This window comes from Myotis daubentonii, chromosome 8 (genome assembly GCF_963259705.1).
Source record: "Myotis daubentonii chromosome 8, mMyoDau2.1, whole genome shotgun sequence".
Classification (NCBI taxonomy): Eukaryota; Metazoa; Chordata; class Mammalia; order Chiroptera; family Vespertilionidae; genus Myotis; species Myotis daubentonii.
Genome location: NC_081847.1, coordinates 50,222,204 through 50,235,581, shown reverse-complemented (window position 1 = coordinate 50,235,581; position 13,378 = coordinate 50,222,204). Strand labels below are relative to the sequence as shown.

At 37.5% G+C, this 13,378-nt stretch overlaps 1 protein-coding gene and 1 pseudogene across 5 annotated transcripts in view; both read left to right on the top strand.

Moving 5' to 3' along the window:
- The window catches only part of RTTN (rotatin), a 113,520-nt gene that overhangs the window by 48,816 nt on the left and 51,326 nt on the right, over nt 1-13,378 (top strand). For 4 of the 5 annotated variants that reach the window (XR_009454118.1, XM_059706353.1, XM_059706352.1 and 1 more), the window contains 7 exons: nt 516-704; nt 1,344-1,583; nt 3,176-3,320; nt 7,361-7,515; nt 10,970-11,189; nt 11,505-11,633; nt 12,109-12,219. Coding sequence is in view for 4 of the 5 variants with exons in the window: in XM_059706353.1 (XP_059562336.1) it covers nt 516-704; nt 1,344-1,583; nt 3,176-3,320; nt 7,361-7,515; nt 10,970-11,189; nt 11,505-11,633; nt 12,109-12,219 (1,189 nt within the window). In the remaining variant the exon portion in view is untranslated. The remainder of the gene's footprint in view (nt 1-515; nt 705-1,343; nt 1,584-3,175; nt 3,321-7,360; nt 7,516-10,969; nt 11,190-11,504; nt 11,634-12,108; nt 12,220-13,378) is intronic. The other variant, XM_059706355.1, reaches the window with a different exon arrangement.
- Nucleotides 6,885-6,994, top strand: LOC132240366 (small nucleolar RNA SNORA36 family; annotated as a pseudogene).

Genomic DNA, 13,378 nt, shown 5'->3' with positions numbered 1-13,378 from the left:
CTAAAAATATTTCTGGGTTCTCTTGGTGACACACAATGATTAAGTGTATTGGTGTTGCAATTATGTTCACAAGTGTAAACATAATTCTGTCAGGCTGTGATTCTGTCCCTTAGTGGTCATGGTGATCATTTTAAATATCTGTAAAATGGGTATTACATCGCCATGGCACATAACTGAATAAATGGTAGATACTATACAGTGTTTTACATAAAGTAGGCATTCATGTTTAGCTGAACACCTGTTATGTATGGCTCGCTATAGCCATAGGGCTTAGTTTCAAGGGGCATTAGTTATATCTGCAAACAAGGCTGATACAATATGGAATATGGTAAGTCCACAGGAAAGAGTTTAATATAATGGTTTTGGGAGGTTAGAAGAGGTAAAAGAATAATTGGAAACTGATCTCCTGGTTGCTGTAGAATGGGAGGCACAGAACTAGCCCTTGTTTGTGGCTCATTCTTTTGAGAGGCATTAGAGCTTAAAATATTTTAATTATTTGTATACATTTTTTTTAGGTATCACCTACCAGTACATGTACTTGGCCACCATGCTGTGAGTCCTTACTCCATAGTGTTGCCGTTATCTGCTGATTGTTTGGCCCTAAAGCCAGTCTCAGATATGCTTCGAATAGCTTGGAACCTCTCCTGGTATCATGGGACTGAGAATCTGTTGAAGCAAATGAACTCTGAAACGAAAATCCAAGAGTAAGCTGTTACATTTAGTTGAAAAAGTATTTACATTTACCTAATTAGTTAGGTTTTATTTTTCCTTTCGATTAAGTAGGTGTTGTTTTTTTTTAACTTACTGTCATCTGCTCCTGCTTTTGCACTGAAGATTATAATTTTTACTGTATTTTAAAGATTACATTACATTGTTTATTACTTTTTAAAAACTATCACACAAGGGAAAAGAAAGAGCACCTATGCTGTTTTAGAGATTATGCAGAATTTGTTTTAGTTAATTGATGTAAATCACTAGGAAAAGTGCTCCGGATCAGAGTAAAAGGTCAGTAAGTATATGTAAGAGAGTGTTGTCATGACTGTGATGATGATGATAATTGCTTCTGAATATCTTACTGTTCTAATCTGTCAGTTCTTTCTTATTTGAGTGAAAATTACTTTATGGTTGTGTAAGCAGGAAAATGTCAATGTAAATACTGTACTTAGGATACTAGTATAAAAGCCTAATATTGGCAGATACACACCATATTTTCTTTGGGCTGTGAGTCAACCTTTAATTAAAAGAAAATGAAAATAAAACAATTTTTTGGTAAGAGTTTATAATAAAAGTGAGCTTTTATTTAAATAGCTTTACGTCACTCTTTCTTTTTTCAATTTGTATAGATTCTTAGACACACTGAACTTATCCTCAGAGGACACCCTTACTCTGAAGGTGACAAACACAGCCAGTGGCCTGCAGGACTGTCTCCATGCTGTTGTTCAGGCTGCCACCCATAGAGAAGTGAGGGCTGCTGTCACCAGCATGAGTTTTTACTTTCTGAATGACAGATTGTCTTTCAAGGGGGGCACTAGCCCATGTGGGGCTGCCTTGAAGTTCTTGGCTTGGCATACCGCACTAAACAGGTCAGTGTAACCTCAAGTCTACCCGGTGCAGAGACCTGGACTGAATTGTGTTTGGGTCCGTCTCCATACCTTTGAAGATAAGAGCATGTATTATGAGAGAAATGCTTTTATAGAAAGAAAAACCTCAGGGTTTTTGTCACCTGCAATAAGTATCTAATAATAGCAAAAGAGAAAAAAAAAATATAACTGAATCACTGAATTTTAGAAGGAATTACTAATAAACTTACAACAATTTAAAAAATATCCTTATCATGGGCAATTTTGTTATCTTATAAAAGTAAATGACTAGGCTAAGACATGAATGAACAAACAGAATGTTTATTCCTGCCCATATTATAAATAACTCAAGGACATCAGTGGATTGGTGAATAGGTTTGGTACTCTTGTAGCAGGCTGTTTTATTTTGTTTTGCCCTTTCTTCCCCCCGCCCATAAGTATATGATCTAATTTTTCTTTTTATTGTGAATATCATGAAGTTGATTGCCCAAATGTGCAAGTCCATTAGTAGCTATGGGAAAGGCTCTAGCTCAGGGGTGGGCAAACTTTTTGACTCGAGGGCCACAATGGGTTCTTAAACTGGACCGGAGGGCCGGAACAAAAGCATGGATGAAGTGTTTGTGTGAACTAATATAAATTCAAAGTAAACATCATTACATAAAAGGGTACGGTCTTTTTTTTTTTTAGTTTTATTCATTTCAAACGGGCCGGATCCTGCCTGAGGGCCGTAGTTTGCCCACGGCTGCTAGCTTGTCAATATAGCATGTTTAACTGGCAGCGGATGGTTGCAACAAGACTGAGAAGAAGTGATTGGCAGCAGTTTTACATTTTAGCCCATGTGACTCTAGTACAGTGGTTCTCAACCTTGACTGCATATTAGAATCACCTGGGAATCTTTAAAATCCTGATTTCTGGGCCTCATCCTCTGGAAATTCTGTTTCTTTGTTACTAATGTTGCGGCCCCACCCCATAACAAAGAAGCAGAATTTCCGGAGGATGAGGCCCAGAAATCAGGATTTTAAAAAGATTCCCAGGTGATTCTAATGTGCAGCCAAGGTTGAGAACCACGGTTCTAGTAGAACATGGGTAACTTTCTCATTAAACATGAAGTTTGCTAACTCCTTTATTTAGATCAGCTGTCACGATTTATTTTGCTTTTCTGGTGGCATGCTGGAGCCAGCCAGTACTGCCTTGTGAGAGCCGATGCTTACATTGTCTGGAGTCTTGCAAGTTAGTTGGTTTAAAGAGAGCCCCTCTTTAACATAAATTATGTAAACTTAGAATTAAATATGTTAATGAAAATAAAGGTAATGATTATACAAAAGTTATTACTTCCCAAGTGTTATTTTATAACACTTCACTATTATCTCTGCTCGAGTTTATTTGTACCTATTACATCTGTGATAGAGAAAGGCTGCTGTGCATGTCTCCACAGATCTGTGTCACACTGGCTTGCAGTTGGCCATGGGGGTATTTACACTATGGAAATGGGCAAACACAACAAATCAGCATGCCACTTCTCAGCTGGATTGCTAAATATTTATCAACACCACTTTAAGAGCTAGAAACCATAATTATTGTCTTCTTTGTTATAGGTTTTTACAAGTGCTTCCTGCTTGCATTGAAGATGAGAAACTGCTAATAGATATCATACATTTTTTAAATAAGTTATTGAAGGAGCAAAGAAAAAATTCATCAGTGGAACTTCTAAACTGGCTTCTAGAATTACTTCTTAGACCTGTAAGTGTTGTTAAGGAATTTGGGTTTTAGGTGCGACAAGTGATTTATTTGAAAATCATTAATACTATATTATGGAAAAGTAAAATATTTATAGAGCCTTGCTAAGTGAAGTGCTACTCATGTTGTATTAGAGGACTCATAGAAACATGGCCTTCTTGATGTGGTTGTGATCAGTTGTATTAATAAATTAGAAGTCTACATTAGATGAATGGGACTTTTAAGTCTTGCTGTTTATAAAACCTATTCTCTTGGAGTTTTCTGCTGCAGCTGTATTTTCAAGTGGGGATCTTGGGATTGGGGGAGTGCAAATAGGGATGTGAGAGACAGGGAGCCAAGCCAGATAGAGGCAGTGAGGGTATGTGAAGGAGAGAAGGTGGGAAGAGTGAGTGCAAAGGTGCTCAGGCTTTAATGTAAGTTTATCCTAAGGAAAACTTGCCAAGAAGCTAGCTCACTATGTACTGTTGGTTTATGTGTGTGTTTTTCCCCCCCAACACCATATGAATTTACTTAACCCTGCAAAAATAAACCTTTTTGCAAGTAATCACACAAGTAAACCCCCACATAAAAATTAGAAAAGAGGGCCTAAACTGATAAAGAGGATAATAGACATTATAAGACACATATATTTTAGAGTGGAAGGGAGAGAGAAAGACAGAGAGAGTGAAACATTGATGTGAGAGACACATTGATTGGTTGCCTCCTGCACATGCTGTGACCAGGGCTGGGGATCGAGCATGCAACCGAGGTATGTACCTTTGACTGAAATCGAACCTAGTAGGTACCCTTCAAGTCCACGGGCCAATGCTCTATTTACTGAGCCAAACTGGTTAGGGCTATTACAAACATTTTAATTCTAAGGCACTTTAGGAATTTGTTGCTCCACTAATCTATATTTTCATATAATGATACTTTGTTAATATATAAAAGAGCCTAGAAGTGGTAAGTTTGAACACCTTTCTTGACAGAACGAGTTTTTGGTAGAAGTTTGTAAAAGTGGGACCATAATTTATTTGGGGGTGGCTATTCAGAACTACACTGTGTATGTCTCTCTTTTGGCCACTTTCACAGGCACATGTGCATTCAGAGTTCATGGGGGGGCATTGCACATTCTACTGTTGTAGTTTGCTGATGGGTGGAAAATTGGATATGATGGATGGAAACTGTGTGCTTAAAGAAAATGAACCATCATTACAGAAATTGTTACCTTTTGGAGGTTAGCAGTGACACAACAATGACCCAAGTAGTTGGTTTAAAATTAGGATTGACTACTAATGTCTAATGACAAAACCTTCAGGTAGGATTAAGCACTTGAGGTTACTAGGTAGAAACATCTATTCTGCTCTCTTTTGTGCTTGAGGAGTAGTAATTCACCCTATATTTTACAAGTGATGCTGCTGAGGTTCACTGAATCTCAGAGTTAACATGTGAATCCAAGATAGGTTATAAAGGGGAATAGTATCAGCAATTTACTAGTAAAAACAAATTATAAGTAGAATGAGATTCTTTGGAGGAATCTTAATTTTAGGTTATACATACTGTATCAGTATAGTCATATAAGGTTATATTTTACCAAGATGGATTTTGCATTAAAATAACTCATTCATTTTGTCAGTGTGTATGGGAGTTGGAGGCACTGTGGGTCTAAGTCTGCCTTTGGTTATGTGGGGCTAAGAATACTATAGAATATATATTTATTTTTATGATTTTATCGAATGCAAATCTTGATTGTTTTATTCATATACTAGAAACCCGGTGCAAGAAATTTGTGCACTCTGCCTTGGGGGCGGGGGGGGTCCCTCAGCCCGGCCTGCGCCCTCTCACAGTCCGGGAGCCCTGCGATTAATCGCCCCAAAGAGGTAAGCCCTGCTCACCTGACCAGGGCTCCGCCATGGATCACCCCCCCACCCCCAACCTGCAGAGGGAGGCCCAGCCCACCCACTGCAGCCCACCAGTCAGTGTCCTGGGCCTCCCTCTTTGGGGTGACCATGGAGCTCCCCTATTGATCAATCGCTCTGCCAGCCGGTGGCCTGGGCCTCCCTCTGCAGGGCGCTCATAGGGCTATGGTGGCCGCCCCCCCCCCACCCCCCCAATTGCATTGCACCCGCCTTGGCTGGCCTGGCACCAGTGCGTGTCATAGCATGGTGGTCTGGAAGGTCGTATGGATGGTCATTCTGCTGTTTGGTCATTCAGTCAATTTGCATATTATGCTCTTATTATATATGAAACATGAAGTTATAGTTATGTTTCATGTACTTTTACTGGATCCAAATGAGGCAGTTCTTGCTCAAGATGAAAGGAACAAGTGGTAGAAAAAACTGCTTAGGTGTGAAACAGTAAATTAAAAGCAAAACGTCTCTCCCCAGTTCTTTCCAAAGGCTCTCAGTTATATTATTTGCAATTGTGTGTACCTGATTGAAGTATACTCTACACCAGTGATGGCGAACCTATGACACGCGTGTTGGAGGTGACACGTGAACTCATTTTTTTGGTTGATTTTTCTTCGTTAAACGGCATTTAAATATATAAAATAAATATCAAAAATATAAATCTTTGTTTTACTACGGTTGCAAATATCAAAAAATTTCTGTATGTGACACGGCACCAGAGTTAAGTTAGGGTTTTTCAAAATGCTGACATGCCGAGCTCAAAAGTTTCGCCATCACTGCTCTACACGCTACATATGTAAACAACTTAGAATTTTCTTCATTTCTTATTCCTGAAGAGAATGTGGTTATTTTTGAATTGAGTTCTTTAAGTGAAGGATTTTAGAACAGCAGTAATTACATTTTGACTTTATCTCTCTTTGTACGTTGTATATGCACTGTTGATTGACATAATGCTGGGAACAAAATATTAACTACCTTTGCAGTAAAAAGGTTCTGAGATTAAATTCTTGTTCTGCTAATTCTTATCACTTTGGACAAATTACTTGACCTCTTTATAAACCTCTGTTTGCCCATGTGTAAAAGAAGAAAATGCAAGTTTTCTACTTTAATCAAAAAGTTAAATGAATCTTGTTTTATTTCTTTTTAGTACACTGTTGGTGACATTATAGATGTTTGATAAATACTCTGTATATCAGTTAATGCTGGGGGTCAATGTAATATTTTCCATTCTCTTAATATCGTTAGAAGTCCTATTATATTTCTTTAGTTACTTTTAAAAAAATGGAAAACAGGAAAATGTTTAAATAGCATTAGTTTTATTTGTGTATTAGCCTAGGAAGTTGGCAAAGATTACAACAGTAGTGATATCAGCACTGGCTGGGATGCTGTGCCTTCTCACACCATGGGGGTTGTGTGTATCAGTACACTTGCTGTAGGGACAGTTTGGCAATGTTCATCAAAAGCATTAAGCTATTATAATCTTCTGATTCAGTTATTTCATTGCTTAGAGTTTGTAGATAGGACACGATTAGAATTGAGCCCACGATACCACCCAGTGAAATAATCAGTCACTAACTGTTCAGTGACCAGTGTAGTAAATCATCGTGGTTGAAAAATGCCAGATATTAAAATGTTTTTGAAGAAATAATAGTAACGAAGTAAGGAAATGGTTAAATAGTGAATTTTTTCACTTGACCTCAGTTTTGTTAAAAATACAGATTTAAAGGCTAGGATAAATGAATGGGTAGAAAAATCTGACTCTATTCACTTATCTCCCAGCCTACAAAAAAAATAAAAATACAGATTTATAATTTTATTTATACTCACACACGCAAAAAGAGGAGTGTGTACCAGGATGCTAAAAGCTGCTTTCCCAGTGAGATATGATTGTGGGTGGTGTTTGTTTCTCTCATTATGCTTCTCTGTATTTTCCTCGGTTTTCTGGAATAGATATGCTTTCCTTTTGTTGAGATGACATATGAAGCATCCTTTGAGTGTAGACCATCTACAGGAGGTCTAGAGACCCACACCTGCTGGTTATGTAACACAATTCTTAATTAACCCAGAACATGATGAGCAACAAAAACCTCCATAGGAAACAACACACAGCTCAGCTAGAGAGTAACTATATTCTTTACCAATTTCATTTTTCAGAGTCCAAACCCTTTGTTAGACCTGCTGGTTCTGACAGAGTCACAGGCCCGAGAAGAGACAGATGACTTCCGGACGGCTGTCAGGCAACAGCTCCAGAAGGAACTGATGGCTCTTTACAACACCCTGCTGCTCAGTTTCGGGGCAGTTACTGACAGGTACTTTTGTGTCATTGAAGGTTAGAGGACGTGGATAGAGAACTGAATTCTCTTTTGATTTCCAAAGAGTTGGTTTTTCATTTGCTTCAAGTTAAGAGAAGGAAAGACTTCAGTAATCATTGTGCTGGTCTGTTTTCATTTCAGCTGAATCTCTGTTGCAGCCTGATTGCAGTTTCACATGGAGAGTGTTTTGTTCTCTAGGTTTTAGTTCTTGGTCCTCTTTTAATTCTTGACACATCAACCTGAGTGGTCATATCCATTTGTATGACTTTATGAATATTTTTGTATTAACGATTTTCAAATGTCTGTCTCTGGTTCTGACTTCCTTTTTTTATTTTTAAAATTAGGTAAATTTTACTATTTATTTTGATCATTTAAATGTATATAGTTAATGGCTTTTGGTATATTCACAATGTTGTGAACTATCACTATAGTTAATTCCAGAACATTTTATTACCTCCCTCTCCCCCCAAAGAAGCCCTGTACACATTAAGCAGCCCCTTCCCAATCATGCCTTACCCAAGACTATGGCAACGATTAATGTTCTTTTGTATATGGATTTGACTGCTCTGGACATTTTATACAAATGGAATCAAACAGCATGTGGCCTTTTGTGTCTGACTTCTTCCACTTAACATCGTGTTTTCAAGGACCATCCATTTTATAGCACATGTCAGTGTTTATTTCTCCCTATGACTGAATAATAGTCCATGTATAGACATACCATTATGGTTATCCATTTATCTGTTGGTAAACAAATGAGTTGTTTCCACCTTGAGGATTTTAGATAGTGCTGCTATGAAATTCATATACAAGTTTGTGTGCAAACATGTTTTGATTCTCAAGAGTATATCTAGGACTGCTATTTGTGATAAATCTGTGTTTAACTTTTTGGGGAAGAGCCAAGCTATTTACCACAGCAGATAATCCACTTTGCATTCCCTCCAGCAGTGCATGAGTGTTGTCATTTCTCTACATCCTTACCAACACTTGTTACTGTTTTATCTTTGGAGAAGCATCTATTCAAGTCCTTTTCCTGTTTTTGAATTGTTTTGTTGTTGTTGAGTTGTCTTTATATATTCCGAACATTAATCCCTTATCAAATATATGTTGCAAATTTTTCTCCAATTCTGTGGGTCGTCTTTTCACTCTCTTGATAATGTCCTTTGATGCATACAGAAGATTTTACTTTGTGTGTTTTTTTTGTTGTTGTTGTTGTTTTTTTTTTTTACTTCTTAATTCTATTTTTATTGTCTAAAGTTTTACATATGTTTTCTTTTCCCCCAATTGAACCCCCCCAGCCATTCCCACCCCAGACAAGCCCCCAACACCCCAGTGTCTGTGTCTATTGGTTATGCTAATTTGCATGCATATAAGTCCTTTGGTTGCTCTCTAACCACCCCCCATCCCCTACCATTTGTCTCTGGATCTATTCTTGTTTATCAAATTCTGTTGATCATTATATCCCACATATGAGTGAGATCATGTGATATTTATCTTTCTCTGACTGGCTTATTTCGCTTAGTATAATGCTTTCTAGTTCCATCCATGCTGTTGGAAATGGCAAAAGTTCCCAGAAGATTTTACTTTGATGAGGTCTTCCTGTGCTTAAATCCCAAGGCTCTGCTGGAGGGAAAGGCCTGATCCCACACACATGACATTTTATACAAACTAAGGTGTTAAAGCAGCCCTGATTCAACTTAACACCTGGTTAGATCCAAAAGATTAGCCCCTAACTCATTTTATTATTATTATAGACTTAATGGTAGTAAGTCTTGTGATCAAAGGGCAGGCCATTACTATGAGAAATTATTATGTACTTCACTTTTACTAGCTCCTTTATACAAATGTTTGATATATAATCACAAATGAAGTGAATTGTGATGGCACAGAAAAATGTCTCCCATAATTAGGAGAAAAAAGTCATTAGAAACACATCTATAGATGTCAAAAATGAGAACTTTAAAGCTACCATTATAAATAATATTATTTTAAATAAGCATAATAATTATTAGAGGAACATCTGAGCAAGATTAATAAAAATATGGAGAGATGGAGACTAAAAAAACCAAATACAAATTCTACAACCAAGAATTACAATTTCTAAAATAATGACTTCACTGAATGGGTTTAACAGTAGACTAGACATAGTAAAAGACAAGATTAATGAATTAAAACACAAGTCAATACAAATTTTACTAGAGAGGGACACCTGGGGCCTTCTGAGGTATTGAGAATGTTTCATATCTTTTTAGTATTTTTTTTAAAAATCCTTACCCGAGGATACTTTTCCATTGATTTTCAGATAGTTGAAAGGAAGGGTGGAGGGGAGAAAGAGAGGGAGAGAGAGAGCATGTGAGACAGACAGACATCTCTCAAATTGATTGGTTGTCTCCTGCACATGTCCCGACCGAGTCCAGTGATGGAGCCTGCAACCCAGGTATGTGCCCTTGACTAGAAATGAAACCCGAGACCCTTCAGTCCATGGGCTAATGCTCTAACCAATGAGTCAAACTGGCCAGGGCTAAAAACATTTTTTCTTTTTATCCTCACCTGAGGATATTTTTCCATTGGTATTTAGAGAGAGTGGAAGAGAGAGGGAAAGACAGAGAGAAATATTGATGAGAGAAGCACATCAATTGGTTGCCTGCTGCACAAGCCCTGACCAGGGCCCAGGCCAGGGAGGAGCCTGCAACCAAGGTACGTGCCCTTGACTGATATCAAACCCAGGACCCTTTGGTCTATAGGTGGACATTCTATCCACTGAGCAAAACCAGCAAGGGCAAACCTTTCTTATATTTTATTTTTTAAAATATATTTTTATTGATTTCAGAGAGGAAGGGAGAGGGAGACCGAGAGATAGAAACATCAATGATGCGAGAGAATCATTGATTGGCTGCCCCCTGCATGCCCCCTACTGGGGATTGAGCCCACAACCCGGGCATGTGCCCCTGACTGGAGTCCAACCCAGGACCCTTGAGTCCACAGGCCAGTGCTCTATCAACTGAGCAAAACTGGCTAGGGCTCCTTTTTTAAAAACTTAAGTTTTCTGTGAAAAAAAATACATTTTAGTCAATTAAAAATTCAATTTTTTAATGATAGTGAATGATTAAAAGTATAGGTTTAGAATATGTCAATTAAACTCACTTAAAATATGCATTTAATTTTCATCCCAAGTTTTCATTTTTTTTTTTTTTGGTTTGACAATACCATTATCCATTTATGTATTTTTCAATTATTGCTGGTATTTTACATTTTATACCCGAGATGATATTTTTAACTATACTTTTTTTTAACTCTTCTTTTGAGAGGAAATATTTTCTGCCTTTTGTCTTAATTCATACTTTTCTGATATAGTATTTGTTAGGAATCCTCTGCCACCAATAAGACAATTACCTGTTAAGCCCATCACACTAGTCCTGCGGCTGACTTTTTTCTTCCTTTATGTTCCCAGGAAATGCTTGGAACTTTTTTACGTTTTCCAAACACAGCTGGCTCTGAAACTGCTCCAGTGCCTGAGAGTCACGGATGCTCCTCACTTCTATGGCCTGCCTTCCCTCGAGAGGACCTTACGAGGGATGGCTCATCTCACAGCACTGCCCGGGTGGAGCTCACATTCTTCTCTTGCAAAGCCGCTCGAAATTTGTGGGAAGTACTTAGCAGGTCTCCTGGAAGTAAGTAAAAATAACCAATGACTGTAACAGCAATAACAACTCTCAAGTAATAGTTGTTTACTGTTTATTCATCACCTGTGTGTGCCAGGCACAAGTAAGTTTTAAAGATTTTTATTAACAAATATGTAGGAATATTTGTTTTAATTGTGGTACAATTTACCATCTTAACCATTTTCAAATCTGTAAATGGAGAATATTGCGTACACTTTACGTGGTTAGGATTCAATTCAGATATGTCAGTAGCAAGTGATATATTTGGCCTTATTTACTGTTCAGAGTAACGCTGCTATGAACTTGCTTGCATTTGTTTTTCAGGTCATCACTTCCTTTTATGTGGAACGTGGAGGAAATGCTATGTCCTTCATGGGAAAGGGGGTGACAAAGAGCACGATTCTTTGCTTGCTTCACTTATCTCATGAGATGATGGCCGAGGCCCAGAACTCGGTGAGAGCATTGCGAGCTGCCCATCTTCTGAGCAGTTGTTAGAAAAGGAATGTGTGATGTCTAATACATTTTGAGCCTATATGTTTACTATATGAAAATATTTCTTTTGACTTTTCTTCTTGGAGACAAAAATGACTTTTGACTAAGATGTTTCTTAGTTGCATATTACAAAAATCTGAATTTTTTTATTTGAAATCTGTTTTGATTGAAATCTGCATTGTAAGATACATTGTTTCTAAATCACGGGGAAAATAGCTGTTCTGAAGGAAGAAAATGGTATATTTAGCTTTTTAAGGTGAAGCTAATATTTTTGTTTGCCTTGTTTTGGCTAAATTAATGAATTAAAATGAAGTCTTAAGTGTATTTTTACTTTGTTTTGATTTTTTAAAATTAAGAGTTATTTAAACTCACTATATTTTATTTTTAGAAACTTCCCTAATGTGTTTCTATTTCTTTTTCATTTTTTACATTTTAGGAGTGGATGCCACTTTGGTTCTTGCCTTTGGGGGGTCATGGTGAGGAGCACACTCCTATACAGCAAGGATTGGCTTGGCTGATTCCGTTGTGGGTGGATCGCGACCCAGAGGTCAGTGTGAAGAAAAGTTGAGTTCGTTATGGGTAGATAAAAAACAGAGGACATAAAGCATATGCATATATACATTCCTGTTTTCCAAAATGAGACCATTGTAGTGACTAGAGTATAGTGATGGTGAACCTATGACACGCATGTCAGAGGTGACATGTGAACTCATTTTTTTGGTTGATTTTTCTTTGTTAAATGGCCTTTAAATATATAAAATAAGTATCATAAATACAAATCTTTGTTTTACTATGGTTGCAAATATCAAAAAAATTCTATATGTGACACGGCACCAGAGTTAATTAGGGTTTTTCAAAATGCTGACACGCCGAGCTCAAAAGATTCGCTATCACTGGACTATACCTTAAACTTTATTTAATCCCATCTTCACTTGGGCTGTCATAACAAAATACCATAGAGTTGGGGGAGGGAAGGACTTGAAGAACAAAACCTTATTTTCTCACAGTTATAGAGGCTGGGAGTATTAGGTGAGGGCTCTGTGTCTTGCCTTCAGGTGGCCACCGCCTCATCAGATCAGGACCCACCCTTAAGACCTCATTGAACTTTCATAACGTGCTGAAAGGCCTGTCCTCAAATACAGTCACATCAGGAGTTAAGGCTTCAACATATAAATTTGGGGGGGATATGTTTCAGTACATAACACTCCCTCTTCATCAGATTCATTAGGACACAGATTAAAAACAGAAAAAAAGATAGAACAGTGAAAAGTACTAGAAAATCCCAGCTATTTTCAACCAATTTAGAAGGATAGCTGCCAAGTGACATTTGAGTGTCATTTAATAGAATAGTCCCATAGTGCAAAGTTTTATATTAGTAACAAATTTTCTATATGGTTGTCATACAGAAAACTGTACCTATTTAACATCCACAACTTCATGTGTTTGGAGAAACTATCACATCAATGCCATAAACATATCCTTCACCTCTAACAGTTTCCTCCTGCCTTCTCTTTGTTTGTTTGTTGAATTTTGTGATTAGCAAATGTTTAAGTCTGTAATACAGTACTGTTAACTATGCACACTGTCCATTAATTTCAAGCAAGAAATGATTATATCCTATTATACTAAAAACTTTGATTTGCAGAGCTATTTGATCTGAACCTAGAGGTTACATTTTTTTAGACACATTGAACTTGGACTTCCTG